At 43.5% G+C, this 19,244-nt stretch overlaps 1 protein-coding gene across 7 annotated transcripts in view; it reads right to left on the bottom strand.

Moving 5' to 3' along the window:
- FARS2 (phenylalanyl-tRNA synthetase 2, mitochondrial) overlaps positions 1 to 19,244 on the bottom strand; it is a 375,868-nt gene that overhangs the window by 285,649 nt on the left and 70,975 nt on the right. For all 7 annotated transcript variants that reach the window (XM_060109822.1, XM_060109828.1, XM_060109826.1 and 4 more), the window contains exon 3: positions 9,197 to 9,356. In XM_060109822.1, the coding sequence (XP_059965805.1) occupies positions 9,197 to 9,356 (160 nt within the window). The remainder of the gene's footprint in view (positions 1 to 9,196; positions 9,357 to 19,244) is intronic.

Below are 19,244 nucleotides of genomic sequence, written 5' to 3'. Positions count from 1 at the left end.
AAATTAAGTGTACATGTATTATATACCTAATGGAAAATAACGCCGAAGTTCGTTCTTTCTTTTTTCTGTTTTATGTGTGTGTCTGTCTTTTTCTTTTTGGTTTGGATGTAATAATTTACTAAGACATATTTACAAATGAAGTTCAGAGCTTTTTAAAAATTGTCTCAGAACGCTGTGAGATTACAGCAACGGTCAAAAATTATATATTAATTTTTAGGCTAGAGCCAAGTAGAAGAATAAACCCAAAACCTGGATTCAAGTCTCATCCTGCCCTTTCTGCTGTGAAACCGGGGGTAGGTTAATCAACCTCTCTGAGCCCAGCTGCCCCATCTCCACGCTGTACAGCAACAGCTGCTCTGCCCGGTGGTTGTGAGCAGAGGGCCTAGCAAGCCCCAGTTTTCCCAGAGGCAGAGATGCTCTTGGAGATGCAGGCACCTGCTCTGCTTTCTCTCCTGAAAGAGGATGCTGAGAGCCCAAAGTCTAGGATCATTCCCTCAGCTGGGACCCCAGAAATGACTGGTGAGCATTCCTTCAGAATGGTGGTGTCACAGAGAACAGGCTGGTGGTTGCCAGTGGGGAGGGGGTGGGGGAGGGATGGAGTGGGGGGCTGGGGTCAGCAGATGCAAACTGTTACATGTGGGATGGATAAACAACAAGGTCCTGCTGCATAGCACCGAGAACTATATTCAGTATCCTGTGATAAACTATAATGGAAAAGAATATGAAAAAGGAATACATATATGTATCACTGAATCCCTTTGCTGTACAGCAGAAATTAACATAACGTTGTAAATCAACTATACTTCAATAAAAAAAAAATGGATAGTGATGTGAGCCTGAGTGGAAAAGGACTAGCAAGACCTTGAATTCTCTCAGCTCTGGCGGGACACTGCCGGCCCCACCTGCCGTAGGGAACCAGGGGCACGGGCACAGGACGGCAGCACCACGTACCAGGGAAGACCAATCAGGGCCGGACGCAGGGGGCGGGGCAGGGGCCCGGCCTCTTCCCACCAAGCCCTGCCACCAAGGCAGTACTGCAGCCCCTAACACTCGACACAGACACGTTAAACAGATGCCATTCCAGGTCACCCAACCCGCCTTCATCACAGACCTCATCTAAACACACCCTGTAATTCATTTCCCTGACTTACTCACTCATGAAGGGACTCTTGCTCTGCTTCCCATACCTCTTATATTTAAAGATGGGACGGCGCTATCAGAACCACCTCCCAGAGCTGTTAGAATCTAAATTTGAAAAGGCTGGTGGCCCAGACCAGAGCATATACCAGTGATTTTATATATGCTACCAAGGCTACCCTCCACCGAAGCAGAGACTTTTCCATATTGGCTACACAAATATGCAATTAATAACTGCTCTTGGGCATTAATTTTTCAATGCTGGTACCCGAGAAACAGCCGAATGTAGCAGAACTCTGATTCTCCTGCTTTCTACACTGGACACGGCAGGCACCCAAGGAAGGAAAGCGAAGCCAGGGAGAAAAAGGATGGAGGGGTCTCTCTGGCTAAAAAGAAATCCTTAAAAAACTGGGACCATCCCAGGTGAGCACAACCTAACTAGAGAAATTACCCGGCCCTCACTGTCAAATGCACCTGACAATTCCATCTCTTCTGCTTCTGCTCCATTTAAATCAGACCCACAGCCTTTTAAACTGAATATGTACCAAGCAGCGGACAGGCAATGTTTCACAGTTCTCAGTATTGCTCTGTTCTCATAGCCTTCTTAAAAAAAATTTTTTTGAACAGTAATATATTCACAGGGTTCAAACTCGAAACACTGTAAGAGTATACATTTCCCTGTATAAATAGGGCATTGGTGACATCACAAGAAAAAAACTGTAAATATGTGAGGTGACTGATGTTAACTAAACTTACTGTGGTGGTCGTTTTGCAATATATACACGTATCCAATCATTATGTCATACGCCTCAGACTAATACAGTGTTACAGTAAGGTCCCCTACATCCGCACCAGTTCTGTTCCCAGAGCACTTTCGTTCATTAAGTCCAATTTATTCGTTAAGTCCAACAAAGTTACCCTAGGTACCCAACTCACACAATCGGCTGTATAGTACTGTACTGTAATAGGTTTATAATACTTTTCACACAAATAATACATAAAAAACAAACACAGAAAATAAAGAAAACATTTTTATTCTTACAGTACAGTACCTTGAAAAGTACAGTAGTACCAGCTATATCACTGCTGCTTTTACACTTGCTTCCAGACATCCTGGGCTTGAAATAAAGATACTGTACTACTGTACTCTATACAGTCCTGGGCAGTAAAGTACACAGAAGCACACCCACTTGTAGAGGATGCACGCACGTGACCATGTACGCCATAGCACACAGTGTAAGATGTGAGCTCTATTTCAGCCACAGTGACTCCCTCTGCTGAGACAGATGCAAAGTACTAGGGGAAAAATAAAAGGCTAGCAACTTCTCCGACTGTTGCTGACAGTGTAACTGGTCCCACTGTTATGAGTCTTCTGCTTGGTGGAGCAAGCAGTGAGATGAAGTGTCCTTTCAGACTCCCATACGCAGGAATCCTCTTGATTAGGGCTTGGATCTTAAAATGATATTAGCATTTCTCTACCTCGCAGTGGGGTTAGAAACGGAGTGCAGCACAATTCAGTGCTCCCTCATCCTAAATCTGGGTGTGGGGTCCGAGGCACTGGGGTAAGGGGCCACACTCTGGCGACACGGGGAGCACAGGGGACAGCCTGAGGGGAACCTGGTCCAGGGGAGAGCCACAGCCACGCGCCCTCTGTCCACAACCTTCCTCCCCGACCCACTGGCACAGGACGGCTCCGCAGACAAACCGCAGACAGAAGGTTCATCCTCCGCCTCCCACGCCTGATCCCAGAGACGTGGGCAGGTCCACCATGCAGGGCAAGAGCAATCCTAGACCCGTAACTAGATCCAGCTCCAGCACCTGAGGCCGAGTGACCTCGAGCAACTTCCGTAACCTCTCACTGCCTCAGCTTCGTTCAAAATAAGAATAATAGTCATCTCGCAGAGTTTTGGTGACAATTCAGTAAGGAAAAGTGTGTAAAGAATCTAAATACTCAATGGGTGATTTTTGGGGCTTCCCTGGTGGCGCAGTGGTTGAGAGTCCACCTGCCAATGCAGGGGACGCGGGTTCGTGCCCTGGTCCAGGAAGATCCCACATGCCGCAGAGCGGCTGGGCCCGAGAGCCATGGCCGCTGAGCCTGCGCGTCCGGAGCCTGTGCTCCGCAACGGGAGAGGCCACAACAGTGAGAGGCCCTCGTACCGCAAAAGAAAAAAAAAAAAAAAAAAGAAACATTTCTCAAGTGCACGCTAAGGTCATCGTCGTCTGCTGTTTATTTACTCTGGTGCCAAGCTAAATACTCACATGCCTCCTTCAGCTTAACCTTTACACTCATGCCAGGCTGCCATAAACATTGCACAATAATCACCACTGTTCCCATCTCACAGATGGAGGAACTGTGACGGAGACAGCTTACATATCTAATCCAAGTTTACACAGAAAATGCCAAGATCAGAATTCAAAACCAGGTGTCAGACTGCAAAGCCCAATGCTGCCCTCCACTGGAGCAGACCATGAAAACTGCACTAACTCGGCTTCCAAGCAAAGCGCCCTCCAAGACCAAGAAGGCACCATCGGCCTCCTTGTTCTCCTAACACACAACGACAGGTAGGAGAAAAAGGAGGAAACCCAAAAGCCATGGTCTATGTTCAAAGATAAGAGAAATACCTCCACTGGCCGGAAACAGAACAAAAGAGCAAACAGGGAGAGGGGATAAATCACAGTGTTGCTGGGCTTGGGGTCCACAGTCAGGAAGAGATGCCAGGAGCCTGCCTCCTGCAGGATAACGTGCTGCTGGCTTGGCATCTGAGCGAGGCTAAAAGCTTGCAGTCAGAAGCTGGGACAGAATAGGCTCCATGCTGGTTAAAGAAAGGTGACAAAAATCGTCACCAAATACAGCCTGGGGCTGTAGCTCTGAAGAGCTATAAGCTTGGAGAGCCAAGCCCTGGGCGCTGGACCTGCCATGCCCCTAAATCAGGGCTGGTGAGTACATCTGACAGGTCCCTACAAAACCTCATTCTGGATTTAAAGTCGGAAGAGCTCAGTGTAAACCCACACAGGGGAGAAATAAGCAATGCGGGGAGGGCAGGAGGGAGGAAAGCAGAGAAAGGGAGAGAAACAAAAACAAAATCTTCCACTGAACATGACCTGCAGACCATAATTCCAACTACGTGATTGCTAAGTAAGACAGCCAACACAACCAACAACCAAACCTGAAGTCACCCCAGAGGAGATTAATTTTATAAAACAGCCTGAGAGTCTAAAGTAAGTATATTTCAGTTACCCCAAGAGATCCATGAAAGCACAATTCACTGATCGTTCTAAAAAAAAAAAATCATAAGGCAATCCTTTTGTAAATCAGACCTAAACAATGCATCTTTAGGATTTTATCTATCTCCTGATCAAATTCTTCTTTGAAAAGGAAAACACCAGCCCCCAGTTTCAATAAACTAAAAAAAAAATAATAATTTTTTTAAAGACAGAATATATGAAACAATGCCACACTAGACCCTGGATATCAGGTAACCAAGGACACTGATCCCTGAAAGATGCGCCCTAACGCTGCCCCGGAAGAGGAAAACACAGGAGGAGCCTAGAAGTCTTCCCAGGTTGAGGAAACAGTCTGTCCTGACAGTTCACAGGTCAGGGTGAAAGAAGAGGGCTGTAGAGAGAGAAGTCTGAAGATCTGCAGAAGACTCAATACAAATGAAAATGTCAGTGCAGGTGTGTTGAAGAAACTCCCCAAGGCCAGGGAACAGACCACACAAAAGGATTAGCAGGAATAATGCTGGGAGCTCACAAAGACCAGAAAGGGGCCAGTTCCCAAACAGCCGCATGGAAAACCTCATAATTCATGGGTTATCAGTTACAGTACTAAGAAGGGCCTTAAACTGGTTGTGGGAAAAACTAATCCTGGACTGAAACCCTACACTGGCCCTGCCTAACAAGGCTTAAAAGGAGATGGGAAGGATCAAAGTGTTTCTGAGTAATCCCAGAAGAAGCTCAGAGAGATTATTAGGAATACAGAAATATACAATGCGTTACAAGGTAAAGTTGACAGTATCGGGCATCCTATAGAAAGTTATCAGGCATGCAAAGAAGAAGAAGAAAAAAAACATGAAGTACAGGAAAAGACACAGCAATTCACCAAGAAGTAACACAGATGACAGAACTAGTTGACAGAGGCACTAAAATATGCATATGACAATGATATTTAGTATGCTCACAGAGCTAAAGGGAAGACTGAAACTGTGAGGTAGAGACAAAGAAGATCATAAAAAAGACACCAACTGAAACTAGAAAACGGGGTGGAAAGAACACTGGATGGAATTAACAGCAGACTAGACACGGCAGGGAAACAAATGATGGATGAATTTAAATATACAGCAGTGAAACCTATCCAAAATGAAACACAGAAGGAAAAAACATACTGAAAGAGACGTGAACAGAGCACCGGTGGACTGTGGACAGGTTCCAAGTGGCCAAATAGACACGTAATTGGAGTCCCCAAGGGGAGGGAGCAACAGAGAAAACATCTGAAGGAATAATTTAGTAAAATTTCTCAAATGCGATGAAATATATATATGTATCAAGAATTTGAGCTTTCTACAAACCTAAGCAGAGAAGGAACTTTCCCTCATCCATAGGTCTTAATGTCTCCAGGTTGCCTGTGTAGCAAGCTCCTACAGGTAGTAAGAGTATGAAACAGGCACAGTCCTGGCACATTAGTTGTCTTGATTAAAGTATCTTGAAAAATTTAAGTACTTTTTTCACTGTACCTCGAGGCCCAATAATTTCATTTCATGTAACATAAAACCCCACACAATTTCAACTTCTTACTTCTCTAGGGTAGGGAACCTGTTTCTTAGCCCTAGCCAGTCACCAGAGAATCAGCAACTTTTTTAGGCTCCTTAAAAGCATTCCAGTTGATTCAATCGCGGCTATCTCACACTTTCTCCCAGTTTACTTGTACCAAGTCCTTAGGACAGAAAGGTTAACGCTAATAAGTATTTTCTCCACTCAGCAGACTCTTAAGGAAAGGTGGGTCTTAAGTCTCTCTCCACCTGAGGGCTAAGGTGATGATATCCTCTTTCCACTGAGTATCTGTACTCAGCACAAGGCACGGCTCTCTGTAGCCCCACTTCAGAGCGTGTGATCCAAGGCTCCGACAGGCGGACCTTGCCAGCCAGTTTTCCTCTGAAAGTGCAGCCGGCCTGGATGACACCCGAGCCCCAAGGACCAGAGACAGCTCCACACGGCCTGAGCCAGCCGCTGCTCTGCTACTTCACCTCCAGGTGTAAGGCGACCTCCTCCCAATCAGATAACACCAGACAGCCCGAAAGAGCACACTTCACAATTATTCAAGCGACATGCTTCAACACTCGGTAAAGTTGACTCAGTCTTAGGAGCAAAGTAGGACTAACAACCATAAACTCAATTATTATCCTCAATCACTTTCACTTCATTTATATTAACAGGGATGCGTGGACAGAGAAAAGTATGAAAAGATACGGAAGACACAGCATCCTCACTACCGACTGACCTCGCTCCCGACCAGGACAGCACTCATAACACAGAGCCCTGCAACGTAAGGGCCGCATACAGACCCCTTGGAGGTTGGGTTGACAAGCAAGTTATTTGGGGAGAATTAGCACCTATGGAAGGAAGAGGGTGGCAACTGCAGCGGGCGGAGTCAACCAACTGCAATCAGGCCCAACAAAGCCTTAACCTCGCCAGAGCTCTTCGGCCTGCACCACCCATCAGAACTGCCCCGTGGGGGGTGGACGGGGGGAGGGGGGAGGGGAGGGGGAGGGGGATGATGGAGCTGGAGGTGGGGTGGGCAGGGGCTGGTGGCTGGGGGCAAACTGCTGGGCCTTTATATTCCTCCCACAAGCAGTCTTTGGCTGTGGGCAGCTCTGGGAAGGGCACTGTCCTTGGGCAAGGGGGCTTGCCTGCAGCTGCGGCGGCCCCAGAGGGAGCTGACGGCTGAGGCCACCTGCTCTTCCACCAGCAGGGTCCTGGGACGGGAGCTGCAAGTGCATCTCAGGGACAACCCTGAGCCTGTTTTGCTCTTAAACGGAAGAGACACGACTTGCCCACAGCAACATATCGAGCCGGCAGCAGAGGATCACCATCCACTTCTCCTCAGAGGCGTTCATCCACACTGTGCTGGGAGGCCAGCGCCTCCTAAAGGGAAAGTCCAGTGCTCAGCAAGGGACTGTGCCAGAGGCGGCTGTACACCGTGAAGGGCACCAAGTGAAACTGCAGTGTGAGGACTCCTAAACCCACCTTAGCTGCTCTGACAGGAGTGATCTGCTAAACACGGTACAAAACAGAGGGGAAACCATTCAGAAGTGTTTAAAATGTCAGTGTATCCCACAAGCATATCAACTGTCTAAAGCACATTTTCTTTCTTTCCAATTCTAAACCGATAACCTCTCTCGTAACAGCCTTAGGATGCTGGTGCAATTGAAATGTTTGCAGAATATAATCAACTGCTTTGGAGAGGGAAAACAAGCCCTGACACTAAAGCAGCTGTAATAACAAGAAATTGCCACAAGGAAATAGTGTGCTCTAATTTTTAATTTTGCTTTTCAAGAACAAAGGAATACAACACTAACAATTTAAAAGAGGAAAAAGCTCAGACCATAAAAACAGGTATAAAAAGAGTTGCTGAATAATTCTGAGGCCTGCTGAGGCAGTTCCTATTATTAGCTAATTAAAGAAAGACTGAATGTGAAGTTTCTAACTGATCTTTGGTATCTGAAATGTAACAGAGTATGCCCCGACCAGCTACAGGGGTCAGAGGGCAGGAGAGTCGGAAGGCAACACCTAGGGGGAGGCCCCATCTTTTTAACATCACGGCTTCCGTAAGCCTCACAGTCTAGGAATATTATTGAAATGATCTGTATCTCTCCTTTCAAAAGAGCTAATGTCTAACATGGGCTCGGAAGTCAAAACGACAGGGCCCAAACCAGGCCTCAAGTACTCCCGAGCTGCAATGTGGTCACGTGGTACTTCGTTGCTCTGGGTCCGGGTTCCCTCCTCTAAAAAAAAATGGAGATGATAATAACACCTACATCACAGATGCAGGTCAGAACCAAAGAATCCTTGTAAAAGTGCTTAATGCAGCATTTGACACTATTAATTACTCTCTCTCACTGTCATCCTCACTACTATGGCTATTACTACGCTAAAGGACATCCAGGTTGCTGGGACCCGGACAGGTTTACTGAGACATTTTTCAGCATCTAGCACCCCGACCCCAGATAAAACAATTAAATGACCCCCCGAAATGCCTGAAGTAAGAGCACGGCACTTCCCTTCGGAGTGAGAGAGAAGAGCCAGGTCCGAGGGCACTGTGAACACTTACCTGTTGTGAGTGCTGTGAGAGCAGGCGGCACGCTTCCTGTGACACCATCCCCTCATCCTTCAAGTTCCTAACACGGGCCTGGCTGGGGCACCTCCCCTCCCTGCCCTGCATCTCCCCTGAGAAGCATCCCAGCAGGTGATACAAACACGCAATCACCCCTTCAGCAAGGGCTGAGGTGTATATATATATATATATTTTTTTTTTTTTTTTTTTTTTTTTTTTTTGCGGTACGCGGGCCTCTCACTGTTGTGGCCTCTCCCGTTGCGGAGCACAGGCTCCGGACGCGCAGGCTCAGCGGCCATGGCTCACGAGCCCAGCCGCTCTGCGGCATAGGGGATCCTCCTGGACCGGGGCACAAACCCGTGTCCCCTGCATCGGCAGGCGGACTCTCAACCACTGCGTCACCAGGGAAGCCCAAGCTGAGGTATATTAATACTCTGACGTTAATCAGCCTGTTCACTTCCTCCCCATCGATGATATGGATCTCAATCCATTATCATTCTTATGAAAGGCTGTAATCATTTTTCTTTCTCTAGCTAATTACATTTTCATATCCTCCTGCTCCTCACACGGAATAAATCAGGAAATACGTAAGTTCTACCTCACTAAGGACCTAAACCATTAAGCCACAACTTAGAGCAAAAAGTCTAGACACAGTAGGCTTAATGATTTCAGGAAGATGGTAACTGTTGAATATTTAAGCCCCCAAAGACAAAGGCATTTAGTACCTACCATCTCCAAAAAGATGTGTCATAAGCCTGGTAAGTGTTTGCTTAAGGTCGAACTCTACAAGCTTCGTGGCCTCCAGGGTATGTGTCTCCTGTTTACAGGCAGAGCGAGAACTCTGTTCAAAGAGCTGCAGGTTTTCTCCATCCTTTATGCCAGCAAATAGCTGTAAACCAAGAGAAATAATACAAATAAATAAAAAGATCATCGTGACCAGTCTATATCAAAAAACATAATGTGGAAACAAAACCCAGTAAGTCTTAAGAGTCAGTGAGCATACTGATAGTAACATTCATTTGGTATCAACTTTGAATAAAGCACTATGCTACATGTAATGGAGAGTCTTTAGGAAATTAAGACACCATTCTGATCTTTGCTCATCTCTCCATTTTCCTTCTGCACTAACTTCTTTGCAGTCATTTCCTCACAGGCCACGTTATTCTCCATGCTAGTGGAAATACCAGTGAATCGGGTTTTCACTGTCCTTACAGTGGGACCTGAGACTAGGTAAGAAAGCACAGTCTAGGAATGAAGTCCTGTGAAGCCCTCCTAAACTGGAAGTGTGCTGGACTTTGCTACCCTGTCATTCCAAAGGTCAGGACAAGGCCTGAAATGTGTCTCTGCCATTTGCTATCCAGTAAACTCCAAAAAGTGATATGGGAGCTAAGCTTCAGGTAATGGTTTGAAAGATGGGAATAATAAATTAAGAGACTTCATGATAACTAAATAAAATAATGCAGGAAGAGCAGGGAGTACCTGGCACATTGCAACGGCTAATACAGTGTCCTCGTTGTCGTCACAATCACCATTACTAATCACAGCTGTCATCAGTCTGAAGCTGCTTAAGCACTGACATAAAGTAGTTCATCTTTAACAGCAAAGCAGGCCTTCACCTGCTGGGAGACTGACTCAACATGGAGAGCTGACCAAGTCAATCTGTCATTCTTTCCACCCGAAGTCCCATGAAATCAAAAATTATTTTAATCAAAGAATGAAACAATTGCTGTTTCAAGGTAATAACGGGCTGGATAATTAGAACCAAATCTCCTGATAAAGCTACTAAAAAATACAAAAATTCTTAAAAGCAACAAAGAAGTAACACAATAGAGAGGACTTACTACACAGAGCTCTGTGAGGAAGCACAAAGCCAGAAAAAAGCCCAGCACGAAGCCAGAGAGAAATACTGAGACTATCTGCCTACCCCGATTTCAACTGGACACTGAACATTGCTTGTGACAGCTTATCAATAAAAGGGAGGCCAAATTGGAAGCCCACAGTGTCTGACCAAGTTGAGATGCTAGATAAGTGCTCTGAAGGATGTATCCTCATGGTAAGAATGAATACAAAAGTGACTAGTTCTTATAAAGACTTCCAGCCAGGTGTCACCTTACCTGGGTAACAGAACTTCAGGCTGTGAAAATGGACTAAGGCAACCCCAGAGTGCTGGTTCCTCTAAGTGCTCAGCAGAATCAAACACAAATCTTTTCACAAAAAAGACTCTACTTCCCAAGGTCTCAAATTATTCCTATGAGAGCTAAAGACAATGCAGCTGCCAAAGTCTATGTCTTTCAATATTTCCTCTAAAAATAACTTGGAACAACAAAAACAGAAAATTAAACTACTAAACACCATGCCCTCAGAAGGAAACAGAACAGTGACCCAACTTCAAATAATTGTATGTAGAAAGCAAGGAAGGAAGAAAGGAAGGAAGCAAAGCTAACTGCCATAGAGAAAGAGTGCTATTATATTCCCACCCTGCTCTTTTCGTTTGGGGTAATTAAGGACAAGCTGAGAAAAACTGAGGGGAAGAGAGAAGGGAAACAGTGAGGAACTAGGTTGATCTAAAATCGCCACCAGAGAAGTAAGTGTGACCATCCTAAGAGTATCCTAGCAGATCTGATGAGGGACTACAGAAAAGGGATGCAAATGTATGCCCAGTTTGAAGCTACGGTTTTCAAAAGGCATGGTTACAATGAAAGATAAAGGGGCAAAAGAAAGTAAGATATTTTTTGGCCATTGGGTAGGGAGGAGTAAAAGAAGCAAAAGGGAAAATTTAGGGTTGCACAAAATAAAACAAACCTAAAAAATTAGAGGATTTACAAAACTATTCCCCATCTTCCACTAAAACAAACAAAAAAATTCCATTAAAGACTCTGCACTTTGCTACACTAACAGAAGAGGGCACCAGAGAACTACAAAATCTAAACAACCCACAGAAAGGAACAAAAAATACTTCAACAGGACTATAGAAAATTATCACAAAGAATTAAAAAATTTTTTAAATTCACTCAAAACAGCTCAAATGATGAAAATCTAACCTTCTTCCCCCAAAAAAGAAAATCAAGAAGCAGAAGAAAAGTGTAAGATGATACTTGTAAACTAACTTAAATCTGCTCAAACAAGCATTTGGGAATATTGCTTGAGCCAGAAATGCAAATGTTAAGACAAAAATGAATGAAAAACAGAAAACTGTGAACTGAGGAAAGAAAGAGAAGGAAAAATATCATTTCAGAACTTAAGTTTAAATTACAAGATATGCAAGGAATAATGGACTCGAAGATTTAGCAAGAAGAATTGAAGAAAAGCAAGAAAACAACCAAGAAAAGGACAATGAGATAAAGAAAGAAGAGTCAGAGAGAAAATGGTGGAAATGGACGACAGGCAAAGAAGAAATAACGTTTATATAACTGAAGTCAGCGAAAGAGGAAAAACAAAACAGCGGAGGAGAAATAATGGGCACCGTGTAAAATGGATACCTGAAGAACCAAATATAAGACATGTCCTAGTAGAACTATTAGACTTCAAAGATGAAAAGAAAAAATCCTCAAGGCCTCCAAGCAAAATGATCAAACAACTTAGAAAGGCAAAGCCACTGGACTAGCATCAGACTCTTCAAAAACAACATACAAAAAAGGCAACAATGACCTCACATTTTCAAACAACTCAAAAAAAAAAAAAAACTGGACCAAGAATTTTATACCCAGCAACACTGGCCTTTCAGTACCAAGTCTATAGAAAAAGCTTTAAACATACAAGAGCACAGGGAATTTCACATGAAGGAGCTCTTTCTGAAGGATCCACCAAAGCATGGGCTTTACTCAAGCAACAGGTAACTGGGAAAATTTCAAACCCCCCACCCAAAAAAAACTGATGGATAACACATTAATACACGAAATTGTAGATATGAGACTAAAACAAAGCCAGATATTAAGTTGGAAGATTAAAATACAATTCTTATATGTCATGACAAAGTAGAAATAACCAAAAAATGGAAGAAGAGAGAGTGAAAGTGGAATAAACTCATTGGTTTAAGGGCCAAAAATTAATAGAAAAATGGGATAAATACATGAACAGACAATTCACCAATATATATATATATACATATATATATGAAAATGACTCTTAAACCTATAAAAATGTATTCAAACAGAGAAATGCAAATTAAAACAACACTGACATTATTTTTAAACTGTTGTACTGGTAGAAATTAAAAAGCAAGACAACATTCTTTTGGTGAGGCTTGGGAAAAGATGTACTCTCATACACTGCTGATGGAAGTGAAAATGGGTAGAACCCTTTTGGAGGTAAATTTGGCACATATCCAACAAAACTACATTTGCAATTCACCTCCTGACCTAGTTCTTCTACTTCTGGCTATTCACCCTGAATACACCTCCAGAATTAATATATACGTAACAAGGTTTTCACTGTAGCATTGTTTATAATTGCGAAGCACTGGAAACAAAGAAGTGTCCTGACGAAAGAGAGACATTAAATAAACTATGGTCTACCCATATAATGGAGTACTTAAGAGGCCTAATAAAAAATGAGGATGACGTCTCCGAAGTGATATGTAATGATTCTAAGCTACACTGCTACGTGAAAAAAGCAAAGTGCGAAGATCATACATTATATGCTACTTTTTAAAAACTTATTATGGTACTTTTCATGTAAGAAAGAAGGGAAAATAATAAAATATACATGAACCTGCTCGTTCGTATAAAACAAAACTAAACAAACTTCATAGAAATGATGAATCAGAAATGAAAGAGATTCACTGCCTACCAGAAGGTGGGTGGTAGCAGACTGCAGAATGAAAGGGGCTGGGGAAGAGGATGGAGTAAAAAGAGGAGGTGGCGGGAAGGGGGCAAAGAGACGAGTGACACTCTTCTAAGTCGACTTTTTGTATAGTTCTGACTTGCGGAATCACATTAATATTTGATGTACTCAAAAACTTTAAATAATAACTAAAATCCACCCAGATGTGGTGAAAACTCAAAATGGAATACAATCAGCAACAATAGAGCCAATTCTACTCTAAACAATTGACATAGCCACGTGGAAGAGAGTGGAGAAGAAAAGAATTAAAGAAAGTAAATTTGAAAAACAGTATTTTAACTGGATATTCTAAGGTTAAAGACAAAATAATCATAGCAAGTATTGTACACTAGATAGTAAACTTTGTTCCACAGAGGTATGTGTTCACTTTTCTGAAACTACCTTATGTTCATTCAAGAACTGATCAAGTGAGTAAATATATTGTGGGTAAAGGGACCCAGGTTTCTCATAGTCACTGTCAAAGAAAATGGGGAGGGGCTAGAATAAGCCACAGGGTAGTGACTTGGAATTGGAGGTACCCATATGAATTCATGTTTCTAAACACATATACAGATAGATATAGAAACAGAAGTAGGTGTGCATATATTGCCCACTTCTGTCCTTTGAGGGGGACCTAGAAGTGGTGACATCCCAGTAGCAACAGGTGCACTCAGGTCTGGGCTTCTAAATACCATTTTTTAATTTAAAAAAAAGCAGGGCTCCTTAGAGAAATGAATGACTTTCAGGGCTGGGTCAGAGAAAACATAAGATGAACCTGGGACATCATTTGGGGCCAAAAAATGATGAGAACATGTCAAAGGACACTGAAGACTACCTGAAGAGGCTCCCAATGGCCGAATCTGGGTCAATTTGAGCAATAAAACAAGTAATTTTAGTAATGGACCCTAACCCACAAAATAAAGAAATATCCACATGAAACCATGCTAATATAAATGATTACCTTCTCCCATATACATTTTATTCAATTAAAGATCTTTGTAAAATTCTAAAAAATAATTTTAAAAGGAATGATGGATAAAGAAAACAATCATTTGGCAAACACCAGAGTAGTAATCATTTCAGACAATAATTAGCAATGGATGATAAAGATACTGGGGCAAAATATGATGAGAAAGATGATATCATCTCAAAGTATCTTCCCCCAGGTAGTACAGCTTAGGACAATGCTGAGTAAAAGAAGTCAGTCACTTGAAGACTACTTTTTAAAAACGGTATCTACAGTATTTACAATACATAGGTATAACCAAAAAATACCCATAACGTATACTAAAGACTAAAGTTTGGAAAACTCTGAAAGGAAAAGCAGTAATTCATAACACCGTCAGCACAAAACAGCACAGGAGAATAAAACCATGTACACAAGTCAGCTCTTATTTCTAGAGGAAATGTAACATTGGAGCTTGAGAGCGCAGCCCAGCAGACCTCAAGTAAGGAAATGAACTGCAGAGGGGTGACGACCCAGAGAACCTAAGATCACTTAGCCAATTAGTCCCCACGCTGGGAATAAATCACTCATCTCAGCCTTGGTTCCAGGGCCCTTAAAGTGGCTGCCTCTCACTTAGCTTTCTGTTTGAGAGACATCCACTGGTGATAAAATTAAATTAGATTTCCATTAACTGCACACATTAGGCTGTGTCATTTGTTTTTCCACTAGGATTTCTTCTATTTCTCTGACATTTTCTTAAGTGTCCTTCCAGAAACCCAGAAGACAAATTCCACCCCTACTGGAACAGCTTACAGAAGCCAGGACAGGGAGTTCACAAAGGAGAAAAGAACAGGTGCGGGAAATTAATTCTAATCAGGCTTAAGAATAAAAATGGATTGCGAAAGCCAATTCAATTTAAAATTCAGAAAGCCAGAAGGATTTTTCAAAATGGCCCAGATTTTAACCACACATTTAAAAGCAAATAAAAAGGCAAATGGTCAGAAGAATAACATACATCCATGCAAAATCCTATGAGAGGGCAAGTATAAATGGGGCTTGGATGACAGCAAAACTTCAAGCAGTTATTTAGGGCTGGTCTGTGGTTCCCAAAGCAGCCATTTTTCTATTCAGCCATTTAGAATTATCCATTGATCACTGGTTTAATCCAGATCGTCCACCTTGCATATTAATGCTAAACAACCCCTCCCCCTCCCTCACTGCCTCTCTCCAAGTTTCCGTGCAGATGCAACGACCCTGTAACTGACTTCGCTGCAGTTGCTGCCTGGACCACTATTGGCTAAGTTAGTGATTGTTTACTATATTTGCTGACTTACTGAGGGCTTACCTTATTTACTCTAGGGCTTCACTTCATCCTCACCATCCTTATTCTTTCCCCATTTCTCATATAAGGAACTTGCGGCTTACAGAAGTTAAGTAACTGACCATTGTTGCACAGCAAGTGATGAAGCCTGAATTCAAACCAAACTCTGATTTGTGACCCCATCTTCCACGACATTATTTCCACGACAGCATATACATGATCATCTCTTCGGCTTTGGTGTAAAAAGGATCTATGGTCAGATGGATGGGATTAAGAACTGGACAGAAGACATGAGCAGAGAGGAGAAGCCTGGAAGCCTGGCTCCACACACTGGCGCTGCTGTAGCACCCTCCATAAAACAGTGACGGTTTATCCCAATGAAGCCATTATTACTGCACAAGGGCCAAGCAATCCCTCAAAAAATGAAAATTAAGGTCTGCCTTTCGAATGCCTTCATATGTGCCAGTGCATCGGTGTGAACAGTAATCTGAGGAGGATTGCACTAGAACCAAACGTTAGCTACGACAGTGTTGCACCAGTAACAGGCAGGGTCTGTGTGGTGGAGGCCACGTGGACCTCAAGGGCACTCTCGGGTGTAGGGAGGCTGGTGACCCTTGGGTCCCTATCAGGACACCAGTGCTTGATGCAGGTTATCTCAGCGCTGTCCTCCTTATCCAAGGAAGGAAGAGAACCAAAGGAAAACAGCAAGAGAAATGAGGAAAAAAAACTGCTTTGAGTGCTAGACAAAGAAATAATCCTAATGCAGGTGAGAAAGAGGAAGAAATGCTGCTCAAACCCAAAAGTGGTTCAGAAGAAACCCTCTAGAAGGAAAAGACATGGGTTTGTGATGCTGTTGTCCATTTGATAAAACTCTGAAGGATGACAGAGCATAGGATAATCAAAATAAAACCTGAATTCAAGAAGTCCCTATGTGGCTGCGGATGCATAAGAGCACACGTTCACTGCATCTTAACTTGACCTTAATGCTGATGAAATAAGCCCACCTCTTCTGCCTGAGATGCTTGGGCTCAGGCAACAGGTTGGGGGCCGGCCCAATGCCACAGAGAAAGAACCAGGCTCATTTTCTGAATAACCTCAACAAACTAAGGAAGTATGGGAACAGGAAGCTGGTAGCAGCATCAAGACAACATCTAGGAAGGTGAATGAGACACAGATACAATGTTTTCCAGTGACAAAGCTCTTCTGCATTAGAACATTAGAACAAATACCATCAGGTCACTGCAACAGCATCTGAAATTTTAACCAGCTGGTCAGCCAACCAGCCCCTACTTTACCACCAGTCTAGTTAATTCTACGTTCATTGAGTCAATCTGCGCCCGAGGTAAGGGAGCAAACGTCTAGAGCCCTCGGAGACAGAGCACGACAGCATCCTTACCTGCACAATGTCAACTGCAAGTGCAGGAAACACGAGTAGTGAAGGGATCACCCAAGGCAATGTTCATGGGAAAATGTCACAGGTGCTACAGCCAAACAAAAGAGTTTGAAGTACACAGGTTGAATGAGGTGCCAGCAATGAATTCAGACATTTTAATAAAGAGGAAGAGGGGAGGAGCAGGAGGACCGGGGGAGGAGGAAGAGGGGAGGAGCAGGAGGACCGGGGGAGGAGGAAGAGGGGAGGAGCAGGAGGACCGGGGGAGGAGGAAGAGGGGAGGAGCAGGAGGACCGGGGGAGGAGGAAGAGGGGAGGAGCAGGACCATTAAAATCTCAACAACAGCACCCAAAGGACATTTTGGCCTGCTGAGGTGCTTTGTCTTAGAATGAAGCATTTCTGCAAGCTGCTGTTTAAAAACCGTTTAATTTGGCTGTATGACTCTATTTAGAAGGATCCGACTCAAAAGATTAGCAGCTTAATTAGATGGGAAAAAATAAAAAACAATCATCTCCGAGTAACAAGGAAGGAGAATCCTTTGGCAGTTGAGGAGAGCATAAGGGGTTCTTCTGGCGAGATAATAACCTGGCTGGGAAGTGAAAACCTAAAGGTGCCACGAAATACAAGAGCCGCCTGCATGACAAACAGGGTTTCTTTTTGAAGGATTTTGAGACTTCCAGGTGCTGGAACGTGAGCGCCTGAGAATTAAGTTCTACCTAGAGGAATGGCTCAGGCCAGCAACTCCCGGCTGACAACAAAAAAAGGGACTTGGAGAGACGGGAGGGGCTCATTTAAAAGGTTTTCAGGGGGTGGGATAGGGACAGTGGGAGGGAGGGAGACGCAAGAGGGAAGAGATATGGGGACATATGTATATGTATAACTGATTCACTTTGTTATAAAGCAGAAACTAACACACCACTGTAAAGCAATTATACTCCAATAAAGATGTTAAAAAAAACACAATTAAATAAATAAATAAATAAATAAATAAATAAATAAAAGGTTTTCAGGAGGATTTCACTGCAGATTACATGATGCAAATGCTCTCCTCCTTCTTACTTACAAAATTACCAGCAATCTCCAAGGTGTTCCTGAATGACTGTTACAACTGTACTTTAGCAGGAACTAGAAGAACGGGTTCCTAGTTCTGTGTTCGGCTGAGTGGGACGTGAGACCAGAGAGCGCACTAGTGAACATACATAATTTTAACCAGAAGAGACTTTTTTATTTCCAACTGTATAGATTGTAAATTACAGGCCAGTATAAAATCAGTGCCATCTAGAGGCACAGAGGATAGGGGGCTGTGCTATCACTGGTGATGATACACCATCTTTTCACCAAAACAAAGAGTCTTTTCATTATTTAGCGTTCATGCAACCATTTTTTAAAAAAGATTTCTGTCTAACCAACTGCATTTACTAGGTAATAACACTTTCTAAATAAGGCACATATAACTGACATCAGGGTCATATTGACTTGATAAAATTCCAGTTGATATTTATTTTCCTCTGCAGCATTTTTCTTTTCTGCATCCATTGTATGATTTCTGCAGGAGATGAGAAACAGGGTTTAGGACAAACCAATCCCAAAAACCCAGAGAGGGAGGCCATTCAAATTATTGGTTCGACTCAAGTTTCTGAATCTTGAGTAAACAAGAGTTCCTCCCACTGCAAAGGTAACTGAAAAGGCCACAGCAAGAAGGTTTGGAAATAAAGAAATAAAATATAGGTGATTCTTTAAAAATTGATTCACCCACTGTGACAAATATGCCAGACCCATGTAAGACGTCATCAACAGGGGGGACTGGGTGTGGGGTACACGGCAGCTCTGTACCTAAGCTGCAATTTTTCTGTAATCCGAGAGCTCTTCTAAAATTAAAACTTTATTACAAAATTGAATGTAGGGGATGTACACTCCTCTGACTGAGGTCAGCACGCTCAACGACACGACAGCCCAAACAGCAGCCTTTCACACCGTCACTGCGGAGGAAGACGAGCCAGCACGATTTCTAACCCGCTCGGGAGCAGCAGGACAGGCTCTGGGTAGCGGGCAGGACCTCCAGAGTAAGGACCGTTGTCACGGTGCCCTGAACAGAGCAGAGGCTTCGTGCACTTCTTCTTGACGACGTGATTCATTCAGAACCACCTCTACAGGCACGTGCTGAGTCCAGAACCAAACCTTGGAGTGCTGTTCTCTCCAGTGAACTTCAGAGAGCACTCAGCCACGCATCGCCCTCCTGCGGATGTCCTACACCCACACTGCGTCACTAGAGGAAAGGCTTTGCCTTCTTCCTTCCTGA

The sequence above is a fragment of the Mesoplodon densirostris genome, chromosome 10 (assembly GCF_025265405.1).
Source record: "Mesoplodon densirostris isolate mMesDen1 chromosome 10, mMesDen1 primary haplotype, whole genome shotgun sequence".
In the NCBI taxonomy this organism is placed as follows: Eukaryota; Metazoa; Chordata; class Mammalia; order Artiodactyla; family Ziphiidae; genus Mesoplodon; species Mesoplodon densirostris.
Note: the sequence above shows the minus strand (reverse complement) of the source record. Positions and strands in the feature narration are given on the sequence as shown.